Source organism: Dioscorea cayenensis, chromosome 4 (assembly GCF_009730915.1).
Source record: "Dioscorea cayenensis subsp. rotundata cultivar TDr96_F1 chromosome 4, TDr96_F1_v2_PseudoChromosome.rev07_lg8_w22 25.fasta, whole genome shotgun sequence".
NCBI lineage: Eukaryota > Viridiplantae > Streptophyta > Magnoliopsida > Dioscoreales > Dioscoreaceae > Dioscorea > Dioscorea cayenensis.
In genome coordinates this window covers 697,864-719,124 of record NC_052474.1, presented here as the reverse complement: position 1 = coordinate 719,124, position 21,261 = coordinate 697,864, and the positions used below count along the sequence as shown (strand labels likewise).

At 35.2% G+C, this 21,261-nt stretch overlaps 4 protein-coding genes and 1 pseudogene across 6 annotated transcripts in view; 4 read left to right on the top strand and 1 right to left on the bottom strand.

Moving 5' to 3' along the window:
* The window catches only part of LOC120258065 (probable aquaporin TIP5-1), a 1,669-nt gene extending 1,659 nt beyond the window's left edge, over nt 1–10 (top strand). The window contains exon 4 of the mRNA XM_039265408.1: nt 5–10. Within this exon, the coding sequence (XP_039121342.1) occupies nt 5–10 (6 nt within the window). The remainder of the gene's footprint in view (nt 1–4) is intronic.
* Nucleotides 11–88: 78 nt separating this feature from the next.
* LOC120259113 lies at nt 89–6,943 on the top strand (annotated as a pseudogene).
* A 2,050-nt stretch (nt 6,944–8,993) lies between these two features.
* Nucleotides 8,994–11,726, top strand: LOC120259111 (nudix hydrolase 8-like). Its single transcript, XM_039266647.1, has 9 exons — nt 8,994–9,255; nt 9,628–9,887; nt 10,086–10,151; nt 10,426–10,563; nt 10,693–10,770; nt 10,850–10,900; nt 10,993–11,027; nt 11,230–11,338; nt 11,499–11,726. The coding sequence occupies exons 1-9, from the start codon at nt 9,129–9,131 to the stop codon at nt 11,706–11,708; spliced, it is 1,074 nt and encodes a 357-aa protein (XP_039122581.1). The 5' UTR covers nt 8,994–9,128; the 3' UTR covers nt 11,709–11,726.
* Nucleotides 11,727–12,305: 579 nt separating this feature from the next.
* Nucleotides 12,306–14,764, top strand: LOC120259594 (deSI-like protein At4g17486). 2 transcript variants are annotated; one of them, XM_039267231.1, is made up of 4 exons: nt 12,306–12,634; nt 13,694–13,981; nt 14,065–14,145; nt 14,419–14,764. In XM_039267231.1, the coding sequence occupies exons 1-4, from the start codon at nt 12,475–12,477 to the stop codon at nt 14,559–14,561; spliced, it is 672 nt and encodes a 223-aa protein (XP_039123165.1). In that variant the 5' UTR covers nt 12,306–12,474; the 3' UTR covers nt 14,562–14,764. The 2 variants fall into 2 exon arrangements, with proteins under 2 accessions (XP_039123165.1, XP_039123164.1); XM_039267230.1 differs by having other exon boundaries at nt 14,059–14,145.
* Nucleotides 14,765–14,942: 178 nt separating this feature from the next.
* LOC120259128 (putative lipase ROG1) lies at nt 14,943–20,975 on the bottom strand. 2 transcript variants are annotated; one of them, XM_039266669.1, is made up of 10 exons: nt 20,685–20,975; nt 19,790–19,857; nt 18,455–18,525; nt 18,053–18,295; nt 16,590–16,753; nt 16,439–16,494; nt 16,242–16,294; nt 16,012–16,132; nt 15,419–15,516; nt 14,943–15,295 (listed from the first exon to the last, which is right to left on the bottom strand). In XM_039266669.1, exons 1-10 carry the CDS (start codon nt 20,810–20,812, stop codon nt 15,224–15,226), a joined length of 1,074 nt encoding a protein of 357 aa, XP_039122603.1. In that variant the 5' UTR covers nt 20,813–20,975; the 3' UTR covers nt 14,943–15,223. The 2 variants fall into 2 exon arrangements, with proteins under 2 accessions (XP_039122603.1, XP_039122605.1); XM_039266671.1 differs by having other exon boundaries at nt 20,689–20,975.
* Between the last annotated feature and the right edge of the window lie 286 nt (nt 20,976–21,261).

The following is a 21,261-nucleotide window of genomic DNA, read 5'->3' as shown; positions in this document are numbered from 1 at the left end:
ACAGGTTTGATGTGTACCTTTTCTCATATTCTCATATTCTATGTGATAATTTTCTTGTCACTTCTTTTATTATTAATACTGAACAGGTCATGAAACATGGGAAAAACATTCATTGCTCAACCTTTGAACTCGCATCTGTAAGTAATGCATGCTCCCTTTTTAGCAAGGTCAATTTATTCATGATGAATATGTAGTTTAAAATTATACTTCTATTGTTTTCAACACTATGTAATACATGGTTCCCTTTACTTTTCTAGATATGTGATCTAATTTTGTGCTATTATGATGACCATCTAAAGTTTTAAAGAAAAAATCTTGAACTATAAAATTATATTCAAAGTTTCGATGCTCTTATCAGTTTTAATGTAGATCATGTGTGGCTTGAGTTGAATAATATTAGAGATGCAAGAGTCAAGCTGATTAAGTTGGCCGAAGTAGAATTTTTTTGTGAAACTAAAGTTAGAGATGCAAGAATCAGGCTCATACATGTCATCCTGATTCATCTGTCTCATAAAAGAACATTGTATGTTAGGCCCCAGCTGACTTTATGTATACCCCAACATCCTCCAATATCCTGTGGTAGCTACACTTTCCAAGCATTATGTGCATTCTTCAAACTTTTGTTATTTAGACGACCTTCAACTCCATTACACCAATCTATTCTTTATTGATGGCTGTCAGTTAAGAAAAGAGTATGTTTTAATGCATTGTTAAAAGATTATTTTACCTCCTTCGAACATTCTTAAAACTTATATCTACTTGTGTTTGTATGCATTCAACCATGATTTGCATGTATCTCTGAGAACAAGCAAGATTTCAAGTGAATCTTGTATTATGCTATGACTCAGCAAATCACAGACTTCACTTCTGTTATCACCCTCTGTACTTTTTTGATTACTGCACCTAGAGAAACGGTGCCAATGATTTACTATTCAGTTCTGCTTATTTCTTACTTTATGTATTTCCCACTTTGGTAGGTTTAGCTGGTGATGACTCATTTAGTTATAAAAATAATTTGAATGTGAATATTATCTTAAATGAGCTTACTCCCCTATCCTTGTTTTTGTTTTGGTCTCAAATTTGATGTAACTTAATGGATCTCTGATTGGTAGCATCACTGTCTCTATTTTAATCATTTTATATATCATTTTTTCAACAGTAAACTTCTAATGTTTCTGTTGAACTACTGAAAGATATTGTTCTCTATTTCCTTAGGCTGTAAAGATGGATCTTTTTTTTTTTTTATAATTATTTATCATCTCCATTGATCTTGCAATTACAATTTGTGAATTTATGTTGGCCTAAATTTGATGCTTAACTTAGCCGGCTTCTGATTAACAAAATCAGTGTGAATTGTTTTGGTCATTTTTATATCATTTTTTTGTAAGTGAAGCTACTAAAGCCATGTTCCTTTACGTGAAACTGTGATGCCCATTTTTGTAAATCAAGGACTCCATCGTTACTTTGAGAATAATTCTTTTGAGATATGATGTGTTGCTCATTTATTTTGCAGCTAAATGTTAGAAATAAGTCTGTAGCAGCTGAATGCTTTATGCGCACAGAGATTTGTCTAGAAGGTTCTTATATACATTCTTTCACACATTTGTGAGGTTTTCAGCATATTATCATGCTAGTCAATTTCTTGCGAAAGATCAAAATTTTCTTTGATAGTCTTATTATAATCCTGTGGGACATAAATTTGCTTTTTCATATGCTGCAAATTTTTCAAAGGCTTGTAATCTTCATGCAGTTATAGTTTTATTACTAAGCTATTTTCCTGTTCTTTCTTTATGCTTTGAGTGTATTTACTGTGCACTACATGTCTCTAACCATCTGATGCTAAAGGGCACACAAACATGTTTTCTCTTTAATGTTTCCATTTTGGTAAATTTTCATCTTTTAAGAACTATTTTAATGCTTTTGCTAACTTTCACATCAATTTTTCCTACAGCACTTCTGGAAGTCATAGAGAGGAGGATATCTCTCCATTTAACATTTGACTTACCCGAGTCCTGTGCTGCTGACTAGACATGATTGTGAATTCATTTTGCACATATACAATATCCACCAAGCCTGTTGGCACGCTGCGCCTACAAGACCAGAGTTCACAGGTTTGACATTTTCTCCTTTTGCCTTGCAAAAATCATACATGCTTCGCACAAGCATTTGGAGATGCCTGACTGTGGTCACAAAACTGCGAGATAATGGTCCTATGGCGGTGATGCTGGAAGGCATCCGTTCTAGAAAACTTACATAGTGAGTTTTGTTAGTAGCCAGATTCTCTTTATCCTGAGTTTACCTTCACAGCTACATTCTTCAAAGGTTGAGTCAGTTGGTTTCTCATGCAGCCCAACAATTTGTTTCTTTCTGATGCGCCGAACATGATTGTTGTCATGTGACACATGCCAGAGACTCCATTGTTCTACTTGGACTGATTAGTGGCAATATTGTTTTAATGCATTATTCATTTAATCGTTGTGGCGAAGTGTTGATCCTCTTCTGTGCAATGCATTATTTTGTCAGGAGTGGGAAGCACTTACGCTTCAACAAAGTTTGCCTGATAGTTCTTCTTGCGCAAACTGGTTGTTATGTTCCTGCTAGATTTGCCTCTCTGAGGGTGGTTGATCGCATGTTTACCCGTATAGGCACAGGGGACAATGTTGAATACAACTCTAGCACTGTATGTTGCCCCTAAGCTTTTATTTCCATTTTTCTTGGAGTTCCCTACTCACTTGATTCATTATTGCTGGATTTTCCTTAGTGATGTGTGGGTAATCTCAATATTTCCTCAATTTATTTCCTTCTTTCTCTATATTAGTAATGCTACTATTTTATACTTAAGTTAGATATAGTGTAACTGTTTCCAAAAGTAGTTTCCTTTTATGTTGAAGATTATTTCTAGACATGAATTATTGGCAGCAATCTTTAAAATTTGTTTCAGTACATTCCCTTTCTATGATATTGCAAATTTTTTCTCTTTTAGAACAGGTGGTGTGTTCAAGAGAATATCCTCTAGTAATGTCTTAGCAGGTTTACATAAAGGTTCCTTTTTCTGCCGCTTTCATAACTTGTCAAAGTAGGTATAGTAAGTAAGGGGCACCACCTCATTGTTAGATTTGGTGCCCAACAGAGCTATTTTTTTTTATTGATTATGATATTCGAGACATTTATATTTAACTTATTTCATGCTTACTTGAGGTTTGCTTATTAATATGATATATACATCTTGATGGCCACTAGCATGCAGTTAATAGTCATATATGGGATGCATAATGATTCATGGGTGTGCATTGCTTTTGTTTGAAAAGTGTAAACTGACAAGCTAGACAGCAAGAGTGAGGAGTGTCTTTTATTGAATGCCTTAAAAAAGATACAACATTTTCTCCAAGGCTGATTAAAAGGTTAATATGAGTAGTGCTGCCCATTTCTTAGAAGATATATTTTTTTTTAATCTTAATCTGATCGGTAAGGACTTAATTGAATTTATTGAGATAGCATCCAAGTGGGCATTAGATGCATCTGATGTATAAAATCTACTTGAGGCTTGTATTGTAAAAAGGTTCAGTGGATGATATCCTGCTCATTGAGATTGACATGGATTTTTTTCTTTATCAAAATTTAGTTATCTAGTGATTTCTTCAAAAAGGGGTAATTGATAGAAGGAAGAGACTTTTCGGTTTGCCCTAGTAAACCTATATTGAGAATATGTTGTCTATATTTCAAAAGTTGGGAGTGAAGGGAGTAATTTTTCTTTTCTGACATAGAATTGACCTCTCTCTGGAGATGTCCCTCACTACTTCTAAACAAAATTAGTTGATAAGGAAGGTTAAGTTTGCTATAGATGAGACATTGGCTTTGCTTAGGAGATGGTTAGCCGTCACCAATGCAACCTTTGCCTTGAGCATTGGCTAACAGTGAAGCCTATCCTGGAATATTTGATGCATACCAAGGACTATGACCTTAAATTTTGTAGCCGTGTTTTGATTCCAAAAATGTATGCTGTTTGGACAGCCAGTTAGGAATTACTGAGACCTGACCTTCCTGATTTCCAGCAGTTTAATCTAAATTTATACTGCAATCCTACCATCATTATAAGGATGTCTTATTTTTCTGTAAAAGCAAAATTTTGTTTGTATTTTTGTTTTAGATTTAGATCTACCATCAGTTAACCCATTTTGCAAGCCACATCATTTACATCAGTCTCTGCTACTACTGTTTATATGGTGGATATACATCAATGGTCCTGTACCTAATTTATGTTATATTTTGTTAAATGTGGCTTTCCATCTCTCACATTTGATGCTTTTCCTGTTCGATCCTATTTTCTGTTATTTTGGTTCTTACTGATAGCTTGCTTTATTTGAGCATAGCTTTCTTGCTCTCACATTTGATGCTTTCATGCTTGAACCTACTGTTATTTTAACCACAATAATAGCTGGTGGTGACATGGGTACTGCCCTGATAGTTTACATTTATATGAACTTAAGTCTTTCTGTAGATTGATGAATAAAGAGATAATTTGCAGTGAATGGCTATTATTGTTAAGTTTGAGAAGTTGGTGATCCAATATGTCCACCTTTCCCACTCCCATCAACTTTGTTGTGGGAATTTTTAACGTAAGGCCCAAGTGCTGCCTGATAATTGGTTGATATAAAAAAAAGTAGTTATCTGTCACTTGTCCATGTAACTTTTTTTTTCTCATCAGTTGAGTGATTATGGCATTTACTATAGCACAATGTGGCTCCCATGATGAAATGATGTCCTTTTGGTGACATTGTCAGTGATAAAGGTTTTTCCTTATTCATGACAGGCAACTAATTTGGATTCTGAGGACAATTTTAGAATTCTGATTCGTAAGAGTCAATTTCTGCTAAGATGTTAACATCAAACTTAACCCTTCAATTGGCAAATAAATGTAAACTACATTTGATATGAGAAATATGAGCTGTGGTATGGTTTTATGACCATATGCTGCAACTTTGTGGGATTTATTACTATCACTAAAGCTAGTTTAATACTATAACATGTCCTACAGTTCCTACTATTTATCATTTATTGTGTCTGCTCATTATATTTTCTGCTTTGCAGTTCATGACTGAAATGAGAGAGACAGCTTTCCTCATGCAAAATATTTCTCCAAAGTATTGTTCTATACTGATAAAGTTCATCAAATATGTTTTGCTTTGTGCAGACATTTTTTATAATGGACTTTACTTTTCAATTTAGGAGTTTGATTGTAATGGATGAACTAGGAAGAGCTACTTCGTCCTCTGATGGATTTGCAATTGCATGGAGCTGTTGTGAGCATCTGCTTTCTCTGAAAGCGTACTGATCTTCACCCATTTTCTTTTAAAAACTTCCGACTGTTGATTTTTGGGAAATTAAATGGTTTTTCTAAGGTTGCTTCATCTGTGAAATGTTCTAATTTATTCTTTCTTGTTCATCAGTACTCTTTGTTAATTATGAGAATTTGGTGAAAAATGATTGGATAGATCTTTCTTTCAATATCATCTTTCTCTTGAGGTGCTTGAAACTCTCGTCATCATTTATTAGGTGGTTGGCATCAGACTTGCTGGTTATGCATGCTCATTAATTTGCTCATTACTTGTGTGAATCCTTATTGACTCATAAGATTTACCTTCAGGAAAGATGCTTATGATGGCCTTTCTGATTGGTCCCATCTTTCCTTTTGCCTTTTGTGGGTCCTTCTTAACTCAAAGGTTTAATTAATTAGTCTTTAGGAAAGTGCTTACTTACAATGATGTGCCTTTTATAGGCTAAATCTGCAGCTTGTTTTTGTCATTGAATTAAACTGCGTTATTGGGGCCTCGGGGGGTTTACTTAAACTTGAGAGAGATGCTTATTGTTGATGATGAACTTCTTTATTGGCCTAATGTTGTTAAGTTGTGCCACCATTGAACTAAATATATCTATCTGTGTGATTTATAGTTTCTCTTCTCCCTTTAGGTATACGATATTTGCTACACACATTGAAGGTCTAACTGAACTGGCTACCATTTATCCAAATGTGAAAATGCTGCATTTTGAAGTTGATCTGAGGAACAACCGATTAGATTTCAAGGTAACATCTATAGCAATTTGGTCACCTGAGACTTCACTTTCTAATGTGATCATTGTGTCAGTTTCACCTAAAGGATGGACCACGGTACGTGCCACATTATGGCCTTCTTTTAGCTGGGGTCGCAGGTCTACCAAGCTCTGTGATTGAGACAGCCAAGAACATCACAAAACAAATAACGGATGAGGTTAGTTTTTTTTTTTCCTTCTGCATCCTATGAAGTACTGCTTTTTGGGTTTTTATGTACAAAGGATGCTCAACCTTAGACTTGAAACCTTGGTCCTGGTAAAACTATAATCTAATACACACATTATATGATATAAAAAATGTCAATTGTTAATGGTTTTAGCTTGAGACTTATTGAAGACAGTCAATACTATGATGAAGTCTAAAAAGATGACAAAACGCTAAATGCTGTTAAGGAACTTGATTATGGTGGGATATGACTTTACTCTAGCCTTTTCTTGTTTATGTTCCTAGGAGGAAAAGAGGATTGATAGTAACTGTGAACAATATCGTGAAATTCAAATGGTGTACCATGTTGCTCAAAGGTTGTTTTGCTTAAAATACTCCAATCAAAGTGAGCTTGATATCAGGCAAGCTCTACAGACTCTGAAGGACCATTACAAGGAAGGTAGGTTGATTTGATGATTAGTGTGCTAGTTCATGTATGACGCTAGGAGGTAAGATTCTTGGCTCCCATATTTACTAAGAGACGGGGGACAAATATCTTGACTCTTTTTTTTCCTCTAAAATTTCAGATGATCAGTGCTCTTTGAAATATAGTAGCCTTTTTCATATATGATCTTCTAATCTATTTACTGAATTTATTGGCTTTTATCCTTTATATGCATTAAAAAGATATTATTTCATAGCTCATCTTGCCAGACTATGGTATTCGTTAAAATATTTAAGTTTATAATTGTTTTCTGCTCAATTGCAAGTAGGAGTTTTCTTTTTATTTGAATGAATTTCTTTGCCTTAAGATCCAAATTCCTGTTTTGTATGTTACAGACCTGCACTTGCTGCGGTTAGGTTCTGCGTGTGTGTGTGTGTGTTTTGTTTTTTAAATTTGTTTTTCCGCACCATCACTTCTTCACTCTGCCCGTTTGGTTTTTATTCCTCTCAAACGCTCCTGCTGTCCATCAGAGTTTTAAAACGTGGGGGCCCTAGTTCTTTGTTTAGCATGCTTTGCTGATTTGAAATCAAGGTTGGGGCTTCAATGAACAAAACACTTTCTTCAGTTCCTTCCATTAATAACCAATGCTCCTGCAGTGTTGTTGGTTCTTTCTGGGATATTGTGCCGGGATGCGCAACTCCCTGTCAAAGTTGGCCATGATTGTGTGTCCCCCTTTTTCACCCCCACAGGGAGATTTCATCCCTATGCCAAGGTATTTCGCTAGGTGGTCATCATAGTTTTTAGAAAAATCTAATTCCACATCTTTAGAGCTTGAAGGACCCATCCGCACACCGCACAATTAATCTTTTCTATGTTTTTTTCTCATGTTTTTTTCTTTCAAGCATATTCAAGCCGATTCAGGTACATGGAACCGTGTTCCATTCAATGAGAATTGAGCAGATACACTAGTACTGTTAATCTTTTGATACACACAAAGGGCTTCCACGTTTTGATCCCTGTAGAACAACTTAAAGAAAACACGTTGTAATCCTCTATATTCACTCTTTCGATACATCTCAACTTCAAAAATACCCTGTTCTTTTGTAAACTCCTATCCATATGAGGGAGGATATTGAGTTTATGTTTATAAGCCAATATTTTTGATTTCCGGAATACATTGGGGAACATAATAGTTATGTTTCATATAAATATATTTATTTATTTTTAATATACAGAGAATATTTTTATTATAAAAAAATTTAAATAAATCATAAATTTATTAAAATTAAAAAAATTACAATATTGAATAGAAAAGAACTGTGAATGATAAAAAAAATAAAAAAATAATAACACAAACAGCAAAAGAATCAGACACTGGTGATCTATCACAGTCTCGATTATACTTACGAACGAAGATGGAGATGGCGATGAGGTGCCAAAGATCCATGTCACTATGTACATGTGGGATGTGGCTCGCTCTCTCAGTGGGAGCGCCTGTTCCTCTCTCCTCTGCCACTCACTGGCAGAAAGCACAAAGAAAGAGGGAGGGAGCGCTTGTTGGCTGTTGCTGGAGATAGCGGTGCCAGAGCCAGAGGAGCTTAGCTCCCCTGTGGATTATTCCTGAGGGTCCTCGATTACGAAATTATTCCGACGGTCCATTCTATGCACCTTCCGTTCAAAACAATGTGTGTGGATTTTCTAGGTGGGAAGGACCCACTCCACTCATCATTCCTCAGAGCTGTGACTGTGAGCCAACAAAAATCCAATCAAAAAAATAAAGGACTTGTCGAGAAAACAAATAAAAACAAAAGAAACAAATACAAATAAAATTCTCACAAGTGGGAAGCACCAAGGACCCTCTTAGTCATTAGTCATTCTGACTCATCCCACACAATCCATACACACTCTAATAATAGCAGGAAAATCACATGTTCCTATGCAGACCAGTCATTTCTCCAACAAGGTACGTAAGTAATCCTACAAATATCAGCATATGCTCCTCCGCCTCTTCTTTATTCACAGTTTGCTTTCTCAACTTCTGGATCATATGTATTTAAATATGTGCTTTCAATTTTTTTTCACTAATTGTTAATTAATTACTTCTGATAGTTATAAGTAGTCCTTGTCACACAACATTCGTTGATTGACATGCATGAACCACCATTGCCGGCCTCTTTCGTTGAAAGGTTTAGGACAATATGATATGATGCCTAGTTATGTACAATCTGGGCTCTTGTTTTATGATAAGAACGCTTCTTCTTTCATCTTCAGTTTATTTCTGAAAGAAAGGTGGGTGAAAAGGACTGTAGTGTCATGTGGAAAATGGGGCATTTTGAGATGCGTAGATCGTTTTAGATATTGAATGAGAGGTTGATTTGTGTTTGTGTTTGCATGACCAGCAGTGTTTTGAAGAAGGTTTGATTGAGGGTGATGGAGAAGGTGTTTGACACTAAACTGGAGGTGCTGTTACTGGGAATGATATGCAAGAAACCATTCCCTGGTTGTCAAGTTGGTGCAAAGAACTTGCAATGGAATTGCCACCACCACCAACAAAGAGGTGCCTTCTCTGTTAATAATTGTTTGTTGAATTCAAGCAATTACTTTTCTTTGTTTATTTTATTTTATTATGATGCATATCTGGTATTTCATTTCCATGTGTGAATGTGATTTTTTTTAGTTATAATATGTAATGAAGCTCAGCTCTCATCAGGATTATGTGAGTCTTTTTATTTGTTAAGGATCTATGCATATGCGAATCTTTTGAGTTGAATCATCAAGAGGATCACTCTGGTATTGTTTTAACATTGTATCCAGATGCAAAAAAATTAACACATTCTTTTTATTCTTTTAATTTGAGAGGGAGGACAAATTATTAACTGTTCATATGTTTATATGCATTAAATTTTTCATATCTGGTATTACTTTACAGGATACCTGCTGAAAGCTTCTTGTTCAATTGCTAGTACTTCAACTGAAGATACTGATGCAATAATTCCCATAAAGCCATTAAAGAGCAGGATTAATGGAAATATCTTTGCATATCCATGGGCATCCACCAGGAAAGCTATTGTTCTTGATGCTTCTGAAGACAAATATGGGGGCATGGTCATTAACACAGACGAGTTACCGAGGAATTCATTTGCCTTTGCTTCCATTCTTCATGTATCCCTCTCCCAATGGAAATTAGAGGTGAATTGTCCATTGTCTCTCTCAAGACAATTAGAAGTCATATCATTAACAGTTTTTTTCAGTTGTTGAGTTTAACTTTTGCATACATTTATTTGCAATTCACTGTACTCATCGTATTGCATTATAGTTTTTGGTTGGTTCATGCATCAGTAGTCCAGTGGTTCCTGAGCTCATCTTCATCTGCTTATGTCTCCTCAGGGAAAGAAAGGGGTATGGCTCAAGCTACCATTAGAACGTTCGGAGCTCGTTCCTATTGCAGTTAAGGTAACACAATGTTCATCATTGTTCTAGGTCGAAGAAGTTCGGTCATACTGAAATTGAAGGGCAAGGACAAGAATATCAAATAATCATGTATAGTACATGGCAATATAAGAATATCATGAAGCTGACACTTCAATCTATCAATTGAATCATGAGATTTTCCCAAAGCATTATCTTCACATTGAATTGAAAGAAATGAATGCTTCTTTTTGTTTATCTTGATGAAAACCATCAATTCATTCAATGGAGAAGCGATATTGTTTGCTTATATATGCAGGAAGGCTTTAAGTATCACCATGCAGAGGAATCATACGTGATGCTGACATATTGGATTCCTGAAGGGCCTTGCATGCTTCCTGCAAATGCTTCACATCAAGTTGGTGTTGGTGGTTTTATAATCAATGAGAAAGATGAGGTGTGTTTATGCTTATTAAGTGTCATACATTGTGGTGTTCATTGTTCCATTATGATAACCTTTTTTGCTCTCTGTACTTAAAATCTCTGCTTTTAATTAATGCGTTTCACAACACTCTGATAACTTCAGGTGCTTGTTGTGCAAGAAAAATATTGCTCATCAACATCAGAGGGTGTGTGGAAACTGCCCACAGGTTTTATACATGAGGTAATTAGTTTCTACCCACTGGGCGCTAAAGAAGTTATTTATTTCTTTGCTTTGGTATTGAGCTTTTGTTGATTTTCAGTCTGAGGATATCTTTACTGGAGCTGTAAGGGAAGTGAAAGAGGAAACTGGAGTAAGAAAAGGATTAGTCCTTCTGTTTAATCTAATGTTTATTCCATGTTTTTCCTCAATGCTAAATCATATACAATCACACTTGCTTTGCAGATTGATACGGAATTTGTTGAAGTTGTTGCTTTTAGGTACTGCTATCTTTTTTTAAATTTTCTATTGCTTTTTATGTATTGAAGAGTACGCATTACAGACCAACCTTTTTGACTTGACTCATTATCTATAAGGCAAAAATTAATCTAGTTTTTTTAAAAAAACCATTTAATGATCTTTTACTAATGCAGCAAGTACTCAAGAAACTGAAAAGTACTACTTTAAATGACTTTTCATCAGGCATGCGCACCAGGTTGCTTTTGAAAAGTCTGATTTGCTCTTTATCTGTTTATTGAGACCTTTGTCAAACCAAATTGAAGTGGATGGACTGGAAATACAAGCTGCTAAGGTAATACAACAGTAGTGTTTAAGTCTTCAAGACCTTTTTCTCTCTTCAATCTTCATTAATAGTTAGCTAAATGTAATTGTCATTGAGAGTTGGAAAGGCACTTTCAAAATCACCAGTTTGTTATCAGAATTAAATGTTCATTTTCCATGCTGTGTTGCAGTGGATACCTGTTGCTGAATTCATTGAACAACCTTGCATTCAAGACGACAACATGTTCAAGAAAATCATCGACATCTGCATGGCACGTCTCAGAAAGCGATTCTGTGGATTACTACCTCACCATTGCATCTCAAAATTTGATGGAAAAACATCTTGTTTGTACTACAATGTGACAGATCAACCACAAGATTTCAATTGCCAGGGAGTCTGAAAAAGCATGCACCACCTTTTTCTTGCATGCTTCATCATCATCAAAGTGAGCTGACAGCCACAGCACTGCAAAAGGTTTCACTTTGTAGTCTGTAAATATATACACACACATTTATGAATAAAGATTTGCATCATATGATCATGTGTATATTATATGTGAATGGTGTACTTATTTTCAATTGTTTGCTTGCATTGTGTTTGGATTGATGGAAAATGAAAGATAATGTTGTTATTATTATTATTTTAAATTGTATATTCTCCTAAATCCTGATAAAATCAAGCAATTAATTTTTTATTTGAATAATTTAATTATTTTAATAGAAGTGATTAGCAATTCAGCGTCAATGTTGGAACTTAAGAGTTAAGACTGATTAGCAATATATTAAAAATTATTATCTTTTACACACACAGAGTCTGTTACTTTCCGTTGACGGCAGTGGTCTTCGATCAACCGTGTGAGAAATTGGACAGCTTTAGATCCAAAACTATCCAATGGATGTGCGCCACGTAGTGTTATCTTATTTGTTTTTAAAGCGGGCCCCACTTCCCTTCTTCTTTTATCTCCATTCAAACTTTTTATTTAACCTTTCAGGCAGGCCTTGCCCTTTTCTTCTTCGAAGAAGGAAACGCTCTTCGTCTTCTTCTTTGACGATTCTAGGGTTTCCAGTCGTCATCTTGGTTTCGATTTGGATCTTGATTCTTGGATTCCTCTCATGCTGGTTCTCTTGAATCTCTGAGGTGTTCTAGGGTTTTCGTTTTGAGGTAACATGCGGCTGCTTCTACCCGGGTGTTCGTCGATGAAGGAGCGGAGCAATGGCGGAGGAGAGGGCGGGAGAACCCATTGCTATTTGAACGTATATGATTTAACACCGATTAATAACTACCTTTATTGGTTTGGCCTCGGCATCTTCCATTCCGGGATCGAAGGTGAACTTTTTTTTGGCTTCTATTAAATATATTCATTTTTATTGATTTTTTATTGTGAGATCTGAACTGAATTTTAGGCTAGTGTTGCATGTTTCTTTGCATCTTGATGCTTTTCTTTGTGCGATTTTATTTGAGATGTTGAAATTGTTTGGATTCTTGATGGTATTTGCTTTGTGTCAAGTTGTTGTGAAGGACTTTTAGGTTTGTTTGTGATTCATCTCTGGCTTTTTGTAGATATCAAGTGATTCCTATGTATCTGTAGTTCCTTTTATATGTTGGAGCTCAAGAGAAAAACAATTTATATGTATTGAACTGCTATTAGGGCTTTTTTACTTGTTAAAGCATGTTAGACAATATTTATCTGAGGATTGAGATTTTATTCTGGCAATGGGTGCCTGATCTTTAAACCTTTGATATATGCATGAATACAAATAAAATGAAAGAAAGAGCAAACATTTCTCACTATGGAGGCTTACATTGTGATTGTACTCTTTCTTGATGGAGTGAACTGCTTTGGCCTTTGATTATGAATAGAGTTCATAATGAAAGTCATGTTTTCTTTTACTTGGGACATTTGGGTTTTTGGAATTTAGTGAAGAAGTCTAAATTTTGTATCAGCAAACCAAGTGACCGTTTGACAACCTTGCTATCTTTATAGTAACTGAATAATCAAACTGTAGTCTTTTAGGTGAGCTGAACTTGTCAAAATACTCACACACCCTGCTGAACTTTTCTTGCTTTTTTGACCTTTTTCTTGTGAAGAACCCTTCAATTATTGTCCTCTCATGAGACCTTAAAATCATTTCAAGAGGTCTTTTGTGAAGACCTTGATTTGAATTTTTCTTGCTTGTGAATCCTTTTTTACCAACACAAAATCAAGAAGCCATTTTCAGAAATGCAAAGTACAAGTTTTTTTTTTTTTTGTGGAAAATTATTTTATGCTTAATTCCAGTTGTCTTAATGAAATAAAAGCAATTTTTTTCCTGGAAATTCATCCATTAAATAAAATTATATTTTTGTTTGGTTCTACAACGAGTTAATTTTAAGCTGACAAACCAGTGCATGGCATGGAGTATGGATTTGGAGCCCATGAATTCCCAACAAGTGGTGTGTTCGAAGTTGAGCCAAAAAGCTGCCCTGGTTTTGTATATAGACGGACTGTGTGGCTGGGCACCACTAACATGTCTCGGACAGAGTTCCGGTCCTTCATGGAGCACCTTGCTGGAAAATATCATGGTGATACCTACCATTTGATTTCCAAGAACTGCAACCACTTCACTGATGATGTTTGTAAGCAGTTGACTGGGAAGGCTATCCCAGGATGGGTAAATCGCCTTGCAAGATTAGGTACTTTTCTTTTCTGAGGCAGTCAACTAGCCTTAACTGAACTGTGTAGATATTGATTTTTATGATCCTTTTTGAAGTTTCAGGTCCTTTCTGCCATTGTCTCCTACCAGAGAGTATACAGGTTACATCAGTCAGACGCTTGCCTGACATACCAATGGACTCTGGTAAGTCTCAGTTTTTTTGTTTGTCACTAGCTTTATAATGCACCCTCAGGGTCTGAGAAAAACAACAAGCTTGCTTGCAGATATACTGCTGTATTTCAGGCTTGTACACTGTTAAACTGCATTTGATAAACTTGGATAAAAATAGAAAATTATATTTGCATCTTGGCGCAAAGTCAGTGGTATTTTATATTATTGAGAAATTCAAGCACTTTGTTTGACATAGTTCTAGGCCTTGAGCACTGTGGACTTGCTAATTATTGATGTATTAAACAGAGGATGAGTCAATATCCATTGCTTCATCAGCCATGGAGGATAGTGATGAGGAAGGGCTTGATCACCACCTGCTAACCACACCGAATAGTGATCCCGGGTATTCTAGAGACAAAGTTTTGAGGCTTGCAAGAGAAGCCCAATGAAGCGTGCTATGATATTGGTACAATTGATGCTAAGTCATTTTGTCCTGTAAGTGTGCTACATCCCTCCCCCCTCTGCAATTATTTCTTTTGGACTCATGGATAGTGTTGTAATCTGCAAAAATGTATCATTGTTTGTATAATCACACACTTAATCTAATCTCAAGCCAGAAAGGGCAAGTTCCAAATTTTTGGTTTTCCTCTAATTGTCCATTGGTTACAGCAGGTGGTGGAAGTGTTTAATTAATTCATTTTTAGTGTATCAATTCTGATTGCTAATATCAGCAATTCAGCCTTAATTTGGGAGGTAAGTATCACTGGTCACCTGACTGCTTTAAGCCAAAACTTTTTCATAGAATCACACCATATTGAGATTAAATATCATATGTCAAGACGTATTTTATTTTATTATATATATCATCCAGCTTTTATCATTTCTATAGTAAAATGTTATACAATTATATTGACTGAAAGCTAGCTAACAAGCAGATAAATAGCTTTCTAAATTTAGATGTGTAACTTTGGCTCTGGTGCTCATTTGTCTGGTCCTACTTGAAAGCTGGACAGGGATGAGAGACGCCTTGCATTCTCTCAAAGAAAAAAAGAGACGCCCAACCTTCAGTATGCGGAAGATTGTTCCCATCTTACAAGAATCTATACATAAATTAATTAAGGAAATGGTCAATCATGTGTTGGATGACATCTGCACCTTCTGAATGCATGGTGATATCTTTAACCTGCCGAAAAATTTCAGATGTTCAAGTGGCTGCCAATTGATCAAGTTCTAGAAATTTTTAGTAATCAAACCTAACTGAGTTTAATTAGAAACTAAATGCACGCCCCCTGAGAGAGAGAGAGACCTGAATGACACTATGTGCGGCAAACCTCAGCTTACTCGTGTGAAAACTAACATCTACGCGTTCCCATGACACACGTGTGAGACCAGTCACCAGCTCTTCTGCAAAAGTTTAGGAAGTTGATCAATAAGAGATCTCTTTCTACATCCATGTAGTAAAATCAATTTAAGCAACTCATGTTTATTTAATTGGTTCAGACAAGCTTTATTTGATCTCCATCTACCGTTAAAAAAATAAAAATATCACTCCCACTGAATGGTACAACTTTGTGAAGGGCCAGGCTTCTTTTATTTTTTTTCCTTTGTGATTAACAGAGTTGGAAGCAATTGGAAAACATGGCAGAAATTAAAATCAAAGATTAGCTTAGAGAAGAGATCTATCAACCAGGGAGAAGGTCAAGGTCTCAATGAACCGTTTCAACTCTTAGTTGACACATGACAAGTTTGCATTGAAAACATTAAATTTATGTATTACTTCCATTGCAAAAAGATAACCATTATGTTACCAGTTTAAAATGCTTTTCTGAGAAAAAGAATGAGACAGCTAATATAGTAATTTTACAGCTAGATTGGACAATAATGGGTAAAGACACTAACCTTCTAAAGCATCGCAATTGCCAACTGTCATAGCATCCTCAGTACACTTATCAGAATCCTTTCCTTCAGATATTTCTTCATACACTATATGTGGATACTTTTCACATATAGAATCCTTCCACTGCCATAAAATTAGGACAAATTACAATATATTTGAAGTCAAAAAATAAGGAAATCTTAGGAAGCAAAATAGTAAAATAATGAATACAAAATGGTGAAAGAATAAATACCTTTGGCAATTCAGAGTTGCGCCTAATAGAAGATGTTCTCCAGCCCACTATATCTTAAAAATGGTTAAACCGAAAAACACAGTATTCTCATAATGCCATTTGCTTGATTTAGCAAGTACAAGAATCAATCTAAAAATCAAACAAGCAAATAATAATAATAATAATAATAATAATAATAATAATAATAATAAGGATACGATCATAACCAACATTAGCGTATGCCACCCGGCGTTTGAATGCCTGCAGTGCAGACCTGCAAATAAGTACAATTTCATGCTCATATTATGCAGAGAATACCACAATGCCAATGAGAGCATAATAAAAGAATAGAAAAAAGATGGGGCATACATAAAATACAGTTCACCACAGTCATCCAACATTCGCTTCAACAATGGAGGTTTTCCCTCATCATTATCATTAAGAAAGAGATGCCTGCCAGTTCTTCTGAATATCAAATGAATAACACTAGAAGCAACTTTTTCAATGGCAGTGAACCCAAAAAGAAATGGCACCTGCATATAGATGCTTTAAATTAGTTCGATTATAGGAAGACATAAATGGCAAACTTGTCCACATTTATCAATAAATAAATAAATAAATAAATGGCAGACTTGTGGGTAAAATAAGTAGACATGAAATCAAAATATAGCATTCATGTATGTAGCATTGACATCTGAAAATCATTTTTGAGGGCAGAAGGTGGAATTTAAGTTATCATTAATGAAATATATCAGCAAATACCTAGTAGATTGTTAAAAATTAAGAGGTAAATTGATAAAATCAGAAATTGTGATGCTTAATTGGCAGCCACAACTATAAGAGTGTAAAGTGCATTAAAACCTTGAAGTTTAAGGATGAGTAGAACATCAATTTATGATAATGAGAAACGGAAAGACACATTGTAGACTATTCATACCCATAACTCAGTAATTCTTGGTGAAGGATGATAAAAATATGTTAAGACATGAAAATACAATAATGCACCATAACTCAACAAAACTCAACAATGATCAGGCATCTTTTGATGAATAATGACAAAATATGTTCAAGGTCAGGAAAATACAATAACATGCCCCATTTCAGCAATGATTAGGCATCTTCTGTATACAATCTGTATGACAATTCAATAAGTGAACAAAGTCATGGTAGCTAAAGCTGGCATAAGACAAGCGTAAGCATAATCTGCTTAAGTTTGCTGGATATGAGCCTGAATTTTGCTCTATTACTTGTTAAAAGCCCAGCTCGAGCATGATCAGGTTTGTTTAAGCTAGGGTTGAAATAGCTTAGTTTACTAAATATTATTACCTAAATATACTATATATTTAGGTTTTGCGTGCATTTTAAAACCACGCAAGCAAAAGCAATTTTTTTTTTTCCTTTTTATGTCTTAGCCAACTTCAAGCAGCTTGAGCTCGGCTCAGGATTGAAAGACCCAATCTCGAGCTAGACAACTCAAGCTAGTAAACACGCTCTAAGATGTGCTTGAGTGAGAATTGGCTGGTTTATAGCCATAATGGTAGCATAAAAAAATGGTTAAGTAAAACAATCTCTAAATAAAATTTCTATAAATAAATGAAAGAAAAATTCCATATTGAATATTATGGAAATTTCCAAGAAAAATAGGATTGCCTTATCTTGCTAATCTTTGTTCTAACTATTTCAACATCATATGATCGTAAAAAAGAAAGTAAGTGTACATTGGATAATTGAATGACATTAAAATCAAGCTCCATTTCATCTGTTCTTCCTCTAGCTATTTCATATAGTTTATAACTGAAAAAATTCTATCAACTAAATGACAGGGAAAATACCTGTTTGTTCCCCCTAGAACCAAGATGAGGTGTCGCAACTGTTATAAAATTCATAGCCTCCAAACCACATATTGTACCTCTAGAAATGTCATCACTTACACCACGTGAAAGGTCCTCTCCAGCTTTTCTTCTAGAAGGCCTATAAAGCCTCCCAATTGCATATCTCACAACCAATCCACCAACAGAGTGTGCAATAAAAGAAATCTTTCTAGCTTCTGGTCTTCTGTTGATGACCTCAACCACCTGATGGGCAAGCATCACAAAAGTTGATTGAATAATTAGATTATTAGAGCTGTAATTAAAATTTACTTTCAAATCAAACCCCAAAAAAGGATTGACCAAAACAAGAAGTGGATCGCTTGAGGCAAAATAATTCGTAATGATTTGAAAGATAGAGCCAACCTCTTCAGCTAATCGTTCACCCATAATATCAACGCCATCTAAGGTTAGCTTATACATGTTACGTTCACTACCTGCAAAAAACTAGATGGATAAGGATCAATATAAAATGAAAAAAAAAAAAAAATTGAAGCAATAAATATCATCTTTTCTGCATGTCCTGCTCAAGGCTGTCCAGTGGGGCTGCTAGTAAAACTTAAATTTCAGGTTATTGCTTGAGCTCAAGTGCTCATTTCAATCCTGCATTTAATTTTAGCAGGTTTGTGCCTGCATCCATTATTAAATGGGGTTTTATCACACTAGTCATCTATGTTTGTGCTGATGTCCTATGGACTCCAAGTGTATAGTTGCTTGCAGGCTTAGGGGAAAGACTTCAGGCGATCTAGAGCTTGGCCTCACGCTTGGACCTGTTAATGGCCCTGACTTCAAGCAGTACTCATTTAGTTTAAAATTTCAATGATCTTGCCCACTCAACATGAGTGTACACATGACGGTATGCCGACAAGGCAGCCTTGTAAAGTATCATGATTTCATGCATTATAGGAAACCTAGTCACCAGCACAAACAACAACGAATAAGAATGCATGAGTCGAGAAAAGAAAAAGAGCATGCAAACATCAGAAGTGACTAAGTGGAAGTGGAACCCACTAGGAACAACTTCAATTCCAATCAATTGCAAAAGAGGCACAAAAATGTTATACTTTATCTCCACATATAAGTGATCTCTTGTGGACATTCTTCTATAAAGTACATCTTCAAACTCAACCAAGTGCAAATGAGACACAAAATGCTATAAAATTGTTCCCACATTCAAGAAGCCTTTAGAGACAGTATTTTTTAACCTAGACTTTTATCTGGAAAAGAATTTGTGAAGCGCACAAAACTTTAATGAATGTCCTTAGGTCCCTTAACAAGATATTAATGATGTTCAAAAGTTTGCAAAAGGGGCCATGCACTCCTTGATGTCATGAAAATTAGCTTGACAAAAATCACTGGTGAGATTTCATGAAGCTGGCTCCGTAAAAATGGGACAACTCGATGTTTCTCAGAGCACCAGATAAAGCAAGCATGTAACTATTTTCATTTTCATCTTTGCTATCATAATTTTAACCATTGTTATATTAAGGGTTAATCATAATCAAGAAACTGATCTATGACCAAAAATACCAGTTCAAACCAAAGCCATGCAAAAATTATGAAGTTGATAAGAAGTTCTGCATTTTAAGCTCACAAAAATAATGGCAGTGTCCCTTATATCAATTGCAAGCCCAGGAAAGATAAGACAGTTCAATGTAGGAATATGTTATTGACGCTGTAAATCCACAGTAATAAACTTACAATGAACTATTACTTTGTCCGGAAGTTCTCTTACAAACTGGTCAGCGGCAAATTTCCAGTCAGTAGTGCTGCACAACAATCAAAATCATATAAAGAATCATAATAAGACACTGCATGTCAAACATGCAGCTCTAACAAAAAAAAAAATACCAACAGAGGTATCAAATATTATTTATTGCAGCAGCCAAGAAAGAACAAGAGGCCCTAAATACTGCATAAAATTTGCTACATCTTCTAACAAGCCCTGAAATCTGAAAACAAAGAATAAATTCTGGTCAATACAACTTATGTGGGTGGAGGCAATAATAGTAATTGAGAACACAATCGCAAACACTTACTGCGATCACATTTAAAGTACATAAAATCCACTTCCTAAGAAAGCTGCTCATCAAATCACAGAAATTTATATGGCAAAAAGTTACTGATTTCTTCTCAATTTTTGTCCTTGGATATTATTATGTAAAGTCAAAACCTATGATTGCATTGATGATGTCCTCCAAACAGGCTGGTCAAGAGCAAAAATAAAAATTTAACTAAGAACACATTTCAATCATGGGACAAACTCTTACCATCCGTCAAAATCTCAGCAATACCAGCATTTCAAGATCTCAAAAACCAATTGCACAAATTAGCCAAACTTATGCGATATCAAATTCACCAAATTAGTACAACAAACAAAGATACAATCCCAGCTATCAAGAACCAACATAGCAAAACAACAATTGAAGTTTCATCAAGAAACAAATCATCAAAACCCCAGAATTTGAAGAAGTCTGAAGAATCGAGAAATCGCTCAAAACAAACAAAATCAAGAAAACGAAAGAAAGAAAACAAATCAGCAAAACAATTAAACGCATCCCAACATCAGAGCAACGAGACAAATAGGATAGAAAACCTTCCAAGAATCCCATGAACCATGATAACAATATGATCCGGCGACGAAGATGATTGAACCGAAGAGCTCCATACATCCATTCCCCCGGTCAAAGACTCCTCCAAGCAGACACCTCGATCGTCCCCCATGAATCCCCCGTCTCTCTCTCTCTCTCTCTCTCTCTCTCTCTCTCGATCCAGAGGACGATCAAGAGAGAATATCGCTTTTACGGGAAGAGGTTTGCTCGCGGCTCCGCGCAAGCGCGTCGGAGTTCTCACGCTTTGTCGGTTTTGGCGACTATGAAGGCTCTCCTTTTTTTTTTTCTACAGAAAAAGAAATAATACATACAAATATATATATATATATATATGTCGGTTGTTATTTTATTTATTTATAATAATTTTAAATATATTTTTTTTGTTATATTAAAAGCAACAAAAACTATATATTTGATGGGCATGCGCACAAATTGACAATTAATTGTCCAACATACAATAAATCTTAAAATTTAATAAATATTATTAATTTTTAAAATATAAAAATAAAAAATAGTCTTGTCTATAATTGTTATCTGATGGATATAAATAATACGACCTTT